This window comes from Carassius auratus, chromosome 49, assembly GCF_003368295.1.
Source record: "Carassius auratus strain Wakin chromosome 49, ASM336829v1, whole genome shotgun sequence".
Classification (NCBI taxonomy): Eukaryota; Metazoa; Chordata; class Actinopteri; order Cypriniformes; family Cyprinidae; genus Carassius; species Carassius auratus.
Window position 1 is genome coordinate 15,368,716 of NC_039291.1, and position 14,631 is coordinate 15,383,346.

The 14,631-nt window shown below is 37.4% G+C and overlaps 2 protein-coding genes across 5 annotated transcripts in view; both read left to right on the forward strand.

Moving 5' to 3' along the window:
* The first annotated feature begins 297 nt into the window (after positions 1 to 297).
* On the forward strand, positions 298 to 8,859 carry impa2 (inositol monophosphatase 2). Its single transcript, XM_026238243.1, has 8 exons — positions 298 to 578; positions 1,790 to 1,923; positions 4,928 to 5,032; positions 5,112 to 5,157; positions 5,233 to 5,341; positions 5,629 to 5,737; positions 5,877 to 6,028; positions 8,107 to 8,859. Exons 1-8 carry the CDS (start codon positions 519 to 521, stop codon positions 8,223 to 8,225), a joined length of 834 nt encoding a protein of 277 aa, XP_026094028.1. The 5' UTR covers positions 298 to 518; the 3' UTR covers positions 8,226 to 8,859.
* Positions 8,860 to 10,833: 1,974 nt separating this feature from the next.
* The window catches only part of LOC113066341 (piezo-type mechanosensitive ion channel component 2-like), a 109,534-nt gene continuing 105,736 nt past the window's right edge, over positions 10,834 to 14,631 (forward strand). The window contains exon 1 of one of the 4 annotated variants that reach the window (XM_026238244.1): positions 10,834 to 11,300. In XM_026238244.1, the coding sequence (XP_026094029.1) occupies positions 11,225 to 11,300 (76 nt within the window). In that variant the 5' untranslated portion in view covers positions 10,834 to 11,224. The remainder of the gene's footprint in view (positions 11,301 to 14,631) is intronic. The other 3 variants (XM_026238245.1, XM_026238246.1, XM_026238247.1) reach the window with 3 other exon arrangements.

Consider the following 14,631-nt stretch of genomic DNA (forward strand, 5'->3'; position numbering starts at 1 on the left):
TCAATTAATCTAATTGTCAATTTAAGTCTTTAAGGCATTTGTTTCTGAAAAATATAAACGTATAAATGTATTTATTTTATTTTTTTAACTGACGCTATTTCAGGGTTTTGGCGCCCTCTGCTGGGTGACTATGTAATTGTATTAAACCGCATATTTATTTATTTTATTATTTATTTTTTATTGTATTATTTATATAATAATATGAATATATACACACATATTAAAACATTAAACTATCGGTAAAGGTTTTTTAAAATGTTACAGAACTTTAAAAACGTAAAGAATGAAGTAAGCTGTATTAAACCGGCTTATGATCCGCGTTATATTAGCGCATCTCGGTGTTGAGTTCAGCAGCCGCCGGTGATCTCTGCGGCACGGATCCGGTCGCCGTGATTGATTTGATCGATTAGAGGTCATTGATGTGTGCTGTAGGCCGCGGCCCGTGAACACGCTCCGTCAGGACGGAAGCGGACGTCAGTGGGAGCACCGTTACCGGAGAGGATGAGACGCTACTCGTGATGGAGGACTGGAGCGACTGTTTGGATGTGGCCGTGCAGATCGCGCTCAGGGCCGGACAGGTAACGTCCACCGCTTCATTCTTAACAAACTAACGCCGGATCACGACCGGACGTACCGTGGCGTCACAAACAGATCAACACAGAGCGCTGTCTGATGCTGTATCGCTGTGTTTACACACTGTTCTTCTATACAGATCCTTACAGCATGATATAACGCATCTGTTATATATGAGTCAGCACTGATCTTCACTCTCTGTACCATCGGCCTCTTCGTGTTGTCGCTGTGTTTAATCGCTACAGATCTTGCTCAGGATGGAGCCTGTGGAATCGCGTTAGGACAAAGCATGTTATAATAATTATTAAACTGTTGTTAGCTCTATGATTGATATTTATTATAATTGATCATTATAAATTCACTCTTTAAATAATATTGTATAAAATGTATACAGTGTCATGCACTATAGTAATTCCATACTCCATAATCCTTACACAAAGTACTGCGCGTGGTTAGAGCTATTTTAGTACTAGTTATCTGCAAATGTATTTTTCATTAACTTTTTGAATTTTCTTTTTATATATAAATATATTTGTATCTACATTTTAGTTTAAGACAGTAATTTTTTTGATAAGAATTTGCTGTTATTATTATAATTTAGTAATTTCTACATACCATTGATTTATTTTTGGAAATCTTAATTTAGTACATAAAAGCAAACTTTATTTTAGTTAGTGGCTAAGGCAAGATTTAAACATTTTGTTCATTTTTTAAAAAAAATTATTATCTTTGTCTTTTTTATTTATATTTTATGTAATTTTGCTATGTGCTTTTGTCAATTTATTAGTTTTTATATTTCTATGTAGCTGTATAGTAAATTTCAATTAGCTACTAAGTTTTAATTTGATTTGTTTGGGTTTTTAATTTAGCATTAATATTTTGTTGATCTTTTTTGTTGTCTTTTTTGCATTTTATTGTCTTTTTTCACAGATTTAATATATTTTTATTCTATTTCAGTAATCTTAGAATGTTAGCTTTAACTGATTTTATTTTAATTAGCTACTAAGGCAAGATTTCTGGTCATGGTAATAGTTAATGTTCCTAATATATATATATATATATATATATATATATATATATATATATATATATATATATATATATATATATATATATATATATATAAACAATCACTGTACTAGCACCAGAAAATAACGTAGTATTACCATGTGTTAGCGTGGTTAGTTTTAATGAGTGTCTGTGTTTTCTCCATCAGGTGGTTCAGTCAGCGGTGAAGCAGGAGAAGCAGGTGAGCAGCAAGAGCACACCAACAGACCTGGTGACGGAGGCAGACCATCAGGTGGAGGAGCTCATCATCTCCACCCTCAGGGAGAAATACCCCTCACACAGGTGAAGAAAAACACACACACACGCACAAATAGCCTCATACACACACACAGATACCCCTAAAGCACGCACTAATGCTCCTCACAGACTAGGGCTGTTTTGCCAAGAATCTGGTGATACAATTGGGATCACGATACAGGGGTTGCGATGTGATATGTTGCGATATATTGCGATATTGTAAACAAGGCCATATATCAGGGCTAGAAAATACATCGAACACACACGCACAAATGCCCCTCACATACACACACACACACAAATACTCCTCGCACACACGCACAAATACCCCTCACACACACACACACACACAAATACCCCTCGCACACATGCACAAATACCCCTCACACACACACACACACGCACAAATACTCCTCGCACACACGCACAAATACCCCTCACATACACGCACAAATACCCCTCACACACACACACACACGCACAAATACTCCTCGCACACGCACTAATACCCCACACACACACACAAATACCCCTCAAACACATGCACAAATACCCCTCACACACGCACAAATACCCCTCACACACTCACACAAATACCCCTCACACACACGCACAAATACCCCTCACACACACGCACAAATACCCCTCAAACACACGCACAAATACCCCTCAAACACACGCACAAATAACCCTCAAACACACGCACAAATACCCCTCACACACACGCACAAATAACCCTCAAACACACACACAAATACCCCTCGCACACACGCACAAATACCCCTCGCGCACACGAACAAATACCCCTCGCACACTCGCACACACGCACAAATACCCTTCAAACACACGCACAAATACCCCTCACATACACGCACAAATACCCCTCACACACACACACACACGCACAAATACTCCTCACACACGCACTAATACCCCACACACACACACAAATACCCCTCAAACACATGCACAAATACCCCTCACACACGCACAAATACCCCTCACACACGCACAAATACCCCTCACACACTCACACAAATACCCCTCACACACTCACACAAATACTCCTCACACACGCACAAATACCCCTCACACACTCACACAAATACCCCTCACACACTCACACAAATACCCCTCACACACTCACACAAATACTCCTCACACACGCACAAATACCCCTCACACACTCACACAAATACCCCTCACACACTCACACAAATACCCCTCACACACGCACAAATACCCCTCACACACGCACAAATACCCCTCACACACTCACACAAATACCCCTCACACACTCACACAAATACCCCTCACACACGCACAAATACCCCTCACACACTCACACAAATACCCCTCACACACTCACACAAATACCCCTCACACACTCACACAAATACCCCTCACACACGCACAAATACCCCTCACACACGCACAAATACCCCTCACACACTCACACAAATACCCCTCACACACTCACACAAATACCCCTCACACACGCACAAATACCCCTCACACACTCACACAAATACCCCTCACACACTCACACAAATACCCCTCACACACTCACACAAATACCCCTCACACTCACACAAATACCCCTCACACACTCACACAAATACCCCTCACACACGCACAAATACCCCTCACACACTCACACAAATACCCCTCACACACTCACACAAATACCCCTCACACACTCACACAAATACCCCTCACACACGCACAAATACCCCTCACACACGCACAAATACCCCTCACACACTCACACAAATACCCCTCACACACTCACACAAATACTCCTCACACACGCACAAATACCCCTCACACACTCACACAAATACCCCTCACACACTCACACAAATACCCCTCACACACTCACACAAATACTCCTCACACACGCACAAATACCCCTCACACACTCACACAAATACCCCTCACACACTCACACAAATACCCCTCACACACACGCACAAATACCCCTCACACACGCACAAATACCCCTCACACACTCACACAAATACCCCTCACACACTCACACAAATACCCCTCACACACACGCACAAATACCCCTCACACACTCACACAAATACCCCTCACACACTCACACAAATACCCCTCACACACGCACAAATACCCCTCACACACGCACAAATACCCCTCACACACTCACACAAATACCCCTCACACACTCACACAAATACTCCTCACACACGCACTAATACCTCACACACACGCACAAATACCCCTCAAACACACGCACAAATACCCCTCAAACACACGCACAAATAACCCTCAAACACACGCACAAATACCCCTCGCACACACGCACAAATACCCCTCGCACACACGCACAAATACCCCTCGCGCACACGAACAAATACCCCTCGCACACTCGCACACACGCACAAATACCCTTCAAACACACGCACAAATACCCCTCACACACGCACAAATACCCCTCACACACACACACACACGCACAAATACTCCTCACACACACACTAATACCCCACACACACACACAAATACCCCTCAAACACATGCACAAATACCCCTCACACATGCACAACTAACCCTCAAACACACGCACAAATGCCCCTCAAACACACGCACAAATACCCCTCAAACACGCACAAATAGCCCTCGCACAACACGCACAAATACCCCTCACACACACACACAACTAACCCTCACACACATGCACAAATACCCCTTTCTCAAAATATTAACAAATTCAATAATACCATGGTAACAATGAAGTCAACTGTGATACTTTGAAGTACAATGTAAACCTCATGATTATAAGAATATGATAATCATTCAGTATTAAGATCTAACAGCATGACTGTACCGCCTTAGAAGTGTTTTACACAGATTTATTTCATGAACCCTGCCCCATTAACCTACTTTCCTTTTCAGCTTTCCTTTCCATAAAAGGCCACTACAGAGAGTGTGTAAAGTGTTTACTGTTTCATCTGATTTCTGTAATAACTGCTCGTATGATCCTCTGTGTCAGATGTTGGTGTAATGTTGATTTTAATCTCAGGTTTATCGGTGAGGAATCGTCTGCTGCTGGAGTGAAGTGTGAACTGACAGACCACCCTACGTGGATAATCGATCCCATCGACGGGACGTGTAACTTTGTGCACAGGTTCCTTCACCATCTCATTGTGTTCCAGTCATCATAGAAATATATTCCTGAGATCTCACACACAATGCTTTATTTTCAGTTTCCCCATGGTGGCAGTGAGCATCGGCTTCGCTGTAAGGAAAGAGGTAAACACTGAGAAACCTGTGCAGGGTTCTTTGACTGGTGTCATGTGTTGATGCTCAATCACTTCTGCCCCTCAGCTGGAGCTCGGCGTCATCTATCACTGTTTCGATGGGACTCTGTATACGGCCAGGAGGGGACACGGAGCCTTTTGCAACGGTGTGCGCCTACAGGTGTCGAAAGAAAAAGGTCAGCGTGTTTTAAATTATTTTTTTGCAAATAACAGTAATCATTGTTTTCATTTATAATGGCATAATCAAACTATTTAAGTTACAAATTAATAATTACCAGAAGGATAACAATAATATGTATCAAAAAAGTATCAAACCCTTAAACATTTGATTGGTGGTAGTGTATTTAAATAATATCTTTATAGATTTAATCAGTTTATTCACCTGTGTTATCTTTAATATTTAAAGTCCACACGACACAAATTAAAACAAATGTCAGACTCTCATGTGACGTTATTTTCTCAGACGTGTCGAAGGCCCTCATTCTCACAGAGATCGGCGCCAAGAGAGACCCTGCAACCCTGGATATCTTTTTAGGAAATATGAAGAAGATGTTGAGCGCCCCTACACACGGGTACGTCTGAAAACCCCTCGTCTGATCCACTTATGTGCAGCGTAGATGTGTCAGCTGTAATGTTAGGAGCTAGCAATGTGGCTCGTATCCTCAGTGTGTTACTGCACCTAAAGGTCAGGATTTCACCTTTGACCCGCAGTGTGAGGATCATCGGCAGCTCGACGCTAGCGCTCAGTCACATCGCTAGCGGCGCGGCCGAGGCCTATTACCAGTACGGTCTGCACTGCTGGGACATCGCAGCGGCCGCGGTCATCATCAGAGAGGCCGGCGGACACGTCATGGACACCACAGGTCAGTCACACCTGTGTCCTGTGTGTGAGGAGGCAGAAAATACACCCTGTTTAATCCATACTGTAGGATATTAAACCTGACTGATTGATTTGGGATTATTATTTCATTACCAATGTTGATCTTGAAGATGTTGGGCTTAGTGGAACTCACCAAACATGAGGGGAATGTAAACATTTACACTGTGTTTCTTACAGAGTTTAGTATTTGTATATAAAGTCATAAAATTATGTTTATACCGTAAGATGTTAATATAGCTCAGTGTTAGCATAAAGTTCTTTATACATATGAATAGTGCTATAATAAAAGTTGCACCTGCAAAACATTGAAAAAGAGTTCGTTTTATAGATATTTAATCAAGTTATACGTGGTTTTTACATTTTATTTATTATATTTTAGGTTTGGTAAATCCACTGTGCATTAATCCTTTACATATTACATCAGTAAATTATCATAATTTAATATGTTTCTAAATCTGATCTAAATAATAAATGAATGGGTAAATAAATACCTAAAATTGACATATAATAAAATAAGATACTAATATAAAGTATATCAATAAAAAAAGAAAAAAAATTTTAATAAACAAATAAGTCAATAAAATACCAAAAAAAAAAAAAAATCTAAATCCCCAAAATAAATGAAATAAAAAAATAAATAATAAAAATAATTATTTTATTAAAAATTTTATTACAAAATAAATAATAAAAAATAAAATAAACATGCCACATGCATGTGTTTGTGAAAGTGTGTGTGTGTGAGTGTGTGTGTGTGTGTGTGTCTGCCACAAGCATGTGTTTGTGAAAGCGTGTGTGTGTGTGTGTGTGTGTGTGTGTGTGTGTGTGTGTGTGTGTGGGACGGTTCATGGCATGCCTGTGTGTGAGGCGACACAGAGAGTCTTTGTTGGGAGGCCGTGAGGTCATGACCATGCGGTCCGGAGAGGAATATCGCTTCCACGTAAAAGCCCTAAAATAAAGCCAAAGATTTCCTCACAGTCTAGATGTTCTGCGTTATCCAGCCGATGTAGTTTTGTTTACAGTGATGTTATTGTAATCATGCCCAGATTGTCATCTTACATTTGTGTGATGATAGAACTGGGTCACACATATAGTTACGATGACATACTGTGAAATCAGCGGGTTAGAGGACATCGCTGTGCCTGAAATAACAGTGCCTCTGACACAGCTATAAAATAAACTAAACTAAATAAAATCAAAAAGATGTTTAAAAAAAAAAAGGAAAAAAAAAGAATATAAACTATGAAACCTAAATTAAGAACCAAAATTAAATCAAATAAATATACACACATATATGTATATGTATGTATATATATATATATATATATATATATATATATATATATATATATATATATATATATATATATATATATATATATATATATGCAAAATAATATAAATATAAAATCTAATACTAAAACTAAAATAAAAGATAAAAAATATATATGAAAAAATAAAAAAAATACAAAACTATATATGAAAATGTATATATGCACAAAATAAAATAAATAAACAAGATTATAGAAAAAAAAATATTTTATTTATAATCTTGTTTTTTTGCATACTATATATATATATATATATATATATATATATATATATATATACAAATAAAAATATATATATATATATATATATTATTTATTTATTGGTAAAAATGAATTTTTGTCTTACATGCGTTTGGAAGATTACTTTTACAATGTCTTTCTCTACAGATTAGAAAGTATATGCTTTGAAGAGTAATCTGTGACATATTTCATTAGATTACTTGAGTTTAGTAACTTTCCTCTGCTCTTTTTTTTTTTACAACATCAGAAAGTCTGCTCAGAAAAAGCATTTAATGTACTAATCAAAACAAATGCAATGGCCTGCTTTCACAGACCGGCTTTAGATCAATCCAGGTTCAGGCAGGACATTCAGTGTCATATGCTTCGGTTTTGTAATTAAGATGTCATTAAAATGCCGATATATTATCAAAGTGTTTATTAGTTGGTCTTCATTAGTTCAGTGCTGTTTGTGTGTGTGTGTGTGTGTGTGTGTGTGTGTGTGTGTGTGTGTTAGGAGGCCCGCTCGACCTCATGTCCAGACGGGTGGTGGCCGCTGGGACGCGTCAGATCGCAGACTATGTGGTCAAGCAGCTGCAGCCCATAAACTACGGCCGTGACGACACTGACCCCTGAGTGACCTCTGACCCCATCCCAAGCCTTTTACCTCGGAGCACACAATCCTGCCACACCACAGCTGCAGTCTCCTTTTAACACCTCCATCCGTTAACATCCTCTGATTTCTGTGTTCGGTCACTGGAAACAGATTAATTGTAATCACTGGAACCATATTTAACTTTGTCCACCTTGTAGTTTATGAAATAGCTTGATCCATGGAAATAAGGTTGGCATGTGAAACACTGGACGTGGCTTCAGAAGCCTTGAAATCACAAGGATGCTGAAGATGCCAAGCTCAGCCCGATTGATTTTACATTAGGAGATGGAAATATCTGCTTTGGATCGAAGACGAGCAGCTGGTTATGATTCCTGCAGATATTACAGTCGTGAAATACTCGCCGCTAATCAGATCACCACTCAGGAATTAAACTGTTAGTTTAGATAGAGCTGAAGATTACCTAGCTGTCTGTGAACAAACGCTGATCAAACCCTTCGCTAATCAATCAAACATATTCCTGGAAAATATCTTAACGTCATTAAATGTTTTTAATGAAGCCTCATCAAGGCTGTATTTATTTGATCTAAAAACAAACTGTAAAAACAGTAATATTGTGAAATATTACAATTTGGAATAACTGTTAAATGATTAATGATTTCTGAAGATCATGTGACACTGAAGACTGGAGGACTGATGCTGAAAATACAGATTTGATCACAGAAATACATTACACTTTAACACAGATTCACACAGAAAACAGATGATTTACATTAGAATAATATTTCACAATATTACTCTTTTTTTTCAGATTTTTTTGATCAAATAAATGTAGCCTAAATCTAAACATTTAAAAACATTAATGTTTCCAAATTTTTTAAAAGTATTGTACATTATATACTACTATAACTATATAAATTATATATATATATATATATATATCCTTTTTTTTTTTTTTGGCCTTTTGAAAGATTTTGAAGAAAAAGGTAAACATTTATCTTGTTTTACACCTTTAGGATTTTTCTTTCTGCTGGAATACATGTAAAAACAATATTGAATAATAATAATAATAAATCTCTAGTTCATACGTAATATGATCATATGCAGAAGCTGAAATTGATAATTTCTCAGATCAGGTCGTCTAAAATTCATCACTTCTCCACCGAAACAAATCCTTGTGGATCTATAGAAAGTTTCTGGACACACTGCAGTTTTAACCTGTATTTTACCTTTTTATGTGTGGGTTTTATTGTTTTAATACTGGACGATCTGCAGATCTAATAACTGTATAAATGCGTGGAGATTTGAGTTGTTCACTGCCAGTTTTGATCAGTTTTCCTGCTGTGTTGATCTTGATGTTATCCTCTAGTTAGCCAAATATTAAAAACATACACCTAAATAAATGCCGTCCAGTCATTATTCAATTAAAATGGTTTCAGGTTTCTAATAACTGTCTTTGGCAGATTCTTGTGACTTGTGCATCTTCATCTTAGAGAGGTTTTCTTTTATCTTATCTCTTAATTAATGAAGTTATTAATTCTGTGTGGTTTCAGGCTCCTTCAATACTCTCATCTGGGCTTTATTCAAGCACTGCTGCATTTGGTTTCCATTGAATAGACATGTTTGATTTCATTATTATGCTGGATCTCTTAGCCATGGATTCAGCTGTCAACCAATTGTTTTGTTTAAATTCACATGCAAGAGCTCTACAGCTGAATTTTGGCAAATCCAGTTGAGTTTAATCGTCCCCTTCAGCGCAGCCTCAATTCGATCCGTCCACGGTCTCCAGGTGTCTGTTCAGATCCAGAAAACTCTCCCTTTCGGCTCCACAGCTTTGGAAAGGCTTTCTGAATTCGGTTAAAGCTGCCAACTCTAATCTATAGTTAAACCATGAAGAAACAACCATCAGTGCCCCTCGGTGTCCTCAGAGTATCCCCTTCTCCAGAGCCACGGGCTTATTAACATTAATCTTATTAACAACCATAAATGAAAGTGTGCCATCTGAGATCTAGTTGATTTGTAGCAATGTAGCATTGCATCAGGGTCTCTGCAGTGAATGGGTGCCGTCAGAATGAGAGTCTGATAAAAACATCACAATAATCCACAGCACTCCAGTCCATCAGTGAACATCTGGAGAAGACAAAAGATGAAACACATCCAGCATTAAGATGATTTTAACTCAAATAATCCATAATAACACTTCCTCCAGTGAAAGAGTGCATCTGCTGTTGTCTCTCACATCAAATCCACTAATTAAGTTTTTTCTTTTTTTTTATGCATGGAAATGCTATAATGAAATGGAAAAGTTACACACATACACAAGTTTATACACTATAAGTTTAGTTTAAAATGTTTCTGCTCGTGTGTTCCTTCGACGCTCGGCAGGTGGCGCTGCAGTCTCTCTTACACGACTGATTTAACTTTACATCAAACATTACTTTACAAACGCCACCAAAACATATTTTTAGTCATTGAAAATATATACTATAAAATATAAATGTACATTTGACTGATACAGCCTCAGATAAACTATCACCAAAAGTTTGATGTATAGTTTTCTTGTTCTCTGCTGAAGCCCCGAGCCTCCACCCCTTCCCCTCCAAACTCCTGCCCTCGTCTTCCCCTAGACTCCTGAATGGTGGAGTCATGTGTCAGTTGTGCAGGGTGGTCCTCGGAGAAGAGGTGCGTCCAGATGCCAGAGAGGCACAGCTGTGGAGCGCGCGCAGGACGGGGATATAAGAGTCACGCGCTCCGGAGGAACTCTACAGGACTCGCGACGAGCGCGTTCACAGCTGGTCGATGTGATGCAGGGCATCTGAAGAGCAGCATGATCTCTCCTGTCAACAGGTGAGAAGATCCTGCTCAGAGAGGAATCAGATCTGCGGGATTCTACAGCCGGGGACTATATGAGGACTAGACTGAACTGAGTCGGGCTCCTGAGGGCCGCAGCGGATCATGAGCTGGGGCCACACTCTGCTCCAACACTTCTCCATTCAGCATCTGCTCTCACTTCTGTGGTGATATGAGGAGGAGGATGGCCTCGGAGGTGGTGTGTGGACTCATCTTCAGACTGCTCCTGCCAGTGTGTCTGGCCGCAGGTACTGAACCCTGAAACAAATACACACTGAGACTGCTCTCATATGTTTACTAAACTCACACACATATGGTCATTTCATAAATATATATATATATATATATATATATATAATAGAAAGAATTGTTATTATTTAAAAAATATGTTTATATGAATTAACATTTTCTATAATTTAGTTAATTTAATTTACTATACTTTAATTAAAATTAAATATTACATGTTTTATGGTAATTAAATGGGGTTTTATATATATATATATATATATATATATATATATATATATATATATATATATATATATATATATATATATATAATTAAAATGAAACTAAATTAAATTAAATGTATGGATTTATCAGACGCTTTTATCCAAAGCGACTTACAGTGCATTCAGGCTAACAATTTTTACCTATCATGTGTTCCCGGGGAAGTATTAAAGAGAAAAAAAAACAAACAGGTATTTTAAAATAACACAACAAATAATTTGTATTATTTATAAAAAATATTTATTTACATTTAACATAGTTTCAGTAAATTTTTTTTTTTTTTTTTTGAATTATACAAATGCTAATATTCAATAATTGCTAACAGTGTAATTGAAAAAAATATATATTTGGGCTTATTGAATGTGTCTTGTTTTAGATCTGTTTTCATGTTATGGTCATTTCTATGGTATTTTTATGGTATTATTCTGTTAAAAGTAATTTTAGTCTATTTTGTGATTAATATTTAAAATATCTGATCAGTAACCATTTCTACACACTGTAAAGTTTAACAGTCAGTTTTACTGACCGTACTGTGTGTAGACTTATGGTCCTGTATTATTTTAGGACTGTAAATAACAGAATACATTATCATCTAAGCATACGCTTCATAACTCGCAGTGCACTGTTTAAATAAAATCATGATGCATGTTGCGATTTGTTAAATAAAGTCAATTTGTTAAATAAACAATATAGACAAAATGCACCAAAATTTTAACTCTTGTAGCTTTCATTTAATTGCTGTTTTCGCTTTTGATTGGAATTGGTGGTTGCATGTTTGATATTTTTTGTTTGTGCATTTTTTGTATTTTTATTTTTTTGAGTATGAGGTGAGTAATAGAGCACTCAGGGTTGGTCCAAACACGCTGTCCAGCTAAAGTAAGCATGAGTGTGATAGCAGAGAGACAGACTACAGAGCTTCTGTCTATCAGCGTCCAGCAGCTCTTCCTCTCTCTCTCTCTCACAGAGATCACTTACACAATACTTGGTATTTACACTCTCAGTTGTCTGTTTTTGAGCGAAACATCTGCATCCTGATAGTGTTGACTGTCTGCCGAACATCTGCCTGCTGTGACTCATGCGCAGTGTTTTTACAGATAGTGATGGTTGAACTTCTTAAGACCCCTGCCACAGACCGCTAACAGTCCAGATCTGTGCGTTCCCACAGCGCACTGGTACGCCCCATTCTTTCATAAACACCAAAGACTGTTTATTTGTGATAAAACGCCCAGCTGAAGCAAGCTCAGAGAGAGAACAGTCAGCCTACATAACACAGAGCTGTACCTATAGACGCTGGAGATAAAATCATGTTGCTTTTTGCTATAACTCATATTGTAAAGCAGTAACTCTTCATGGTGATCCCAGAATGCATTGCATCAAGCTTTAGCTGGTTTAAACTGGAGATAGCGGAGGCTGGTTGCATAATAGTTGTGCATGAGTGTTGTGTCTTTAGCGTAGCAGCATGTCATCGTCTGTGAGTGTTTCAGCTCAGCTGTTTGAGATGTGTCTTGACGGTTGCTCAGGGGCCGCTCATACTGAGTGTGTTTTTGTATTTTCCATTGTTTCTTTGTTAGCATGCACTAGCTGGATGTCTCTGACACCACAATCGGTTGAACATACACAACGCCTGCACGCTGTTAGTTTCATCTGAGACACAAACTCAAACACACTCACACATATATGAGACATGAACTTCATCGCCTTCATCTGAGAAAAACACACTGAACGCACAGATCTTGATGACTGACCGCCAAAATAAAAGTTTGGTTTTATAATACTGTTGTGTATATTAAAAGGTACTTCTCAAAAATCTTCTTAAAATAAAGAGTTACCAATGTTTTTTTTGTTTTAATGCATGTTTTAATTTATACTGTTCTTTCGTGCAGCATCTTATTTAAAAAAAAGAAAAACTGCAATGTTTTGTTTTAAATAAATTTTTCTATTTTCATTTAAAATAAGATTTGTTAAATTATTAAAGTTTTATTAATTTATTTCATTAGACACAGTTTTTTGTATTAAATTTGCATTCAATCATTAAACACAAAATCCAGAAAAAAGTTAATGCAAAATAAACAATTTGGGGAAAAAATAAAACCGATTTCATGATGCTTTAAATTGAACTCTGTGGAGTTTAATTGTGAACAAACAAGTTGTTTACATTCGTTCTCAAGGTCTAACAAACACGTGAAAAGCATTTCCTTAACCATTAATGTTAAATGTTCAATAGTTGTGATAAATATCATTTTTGTATATATATATATATATATATATATATATATATATATATATATATATATATATATATATATATATATATATATATATATATGTCATAATATTGTTGTCCACGTCACCAGCCATTCAGCAGGACATGTTGAAATAGAGGACTTATGGTCATTTTATGTCATTGCAAAAAATGCCTTGAGTTTGAAGGCAGCAAACATCGAGGCATTGCACTATTTGGACTCAGAAATAGTGTCTTTCCATCTTTCTTTCCTTCTCAAGGATGATGTAAAGGTAAAATCCTGCTCTTTTGAGAACACAAACCATCCGTTTTGAGTTGCACAGCTTTCCCAAAGAGGTTCAGGTAAATAATAAAGTCAAATCCAACTAAAGCGCTGGCTTCCTCTCTTAACCCAAGGAATGGTTTTTTAAATGTTATCGGTATCATGTCAATAAGTTAAGCATCATAAACACAAGGTGAAGTGATTTCTGTAAACGCTCTTGGGTGGGACGCTGACTAAGGTGAACGCAGATTTCGGTATACCTAAATATTTTATTGCATTTTGGGAAAATATTTAGATTGCACACATACAGGAAGTAAACAGCAGTGGGTTACTTTCATAGATGATGTGATTCACAAAGATGCATCTTAAACGCCCATCATCAAATATCTGCGGCTGCTTCTTTATCTATAAGACTCTTTTCATGCTTTCTAACGGCAAACTTTGCATTATGTTTGAACTTTAATTGCAATCTGACACTTCTGAACATAACAATGTTAAAGCGTTTATATTTCAGCTCCTCAAGTACACTATGAAGGTCTTCTTGAGAAGTCCACGTCTCTCGGTT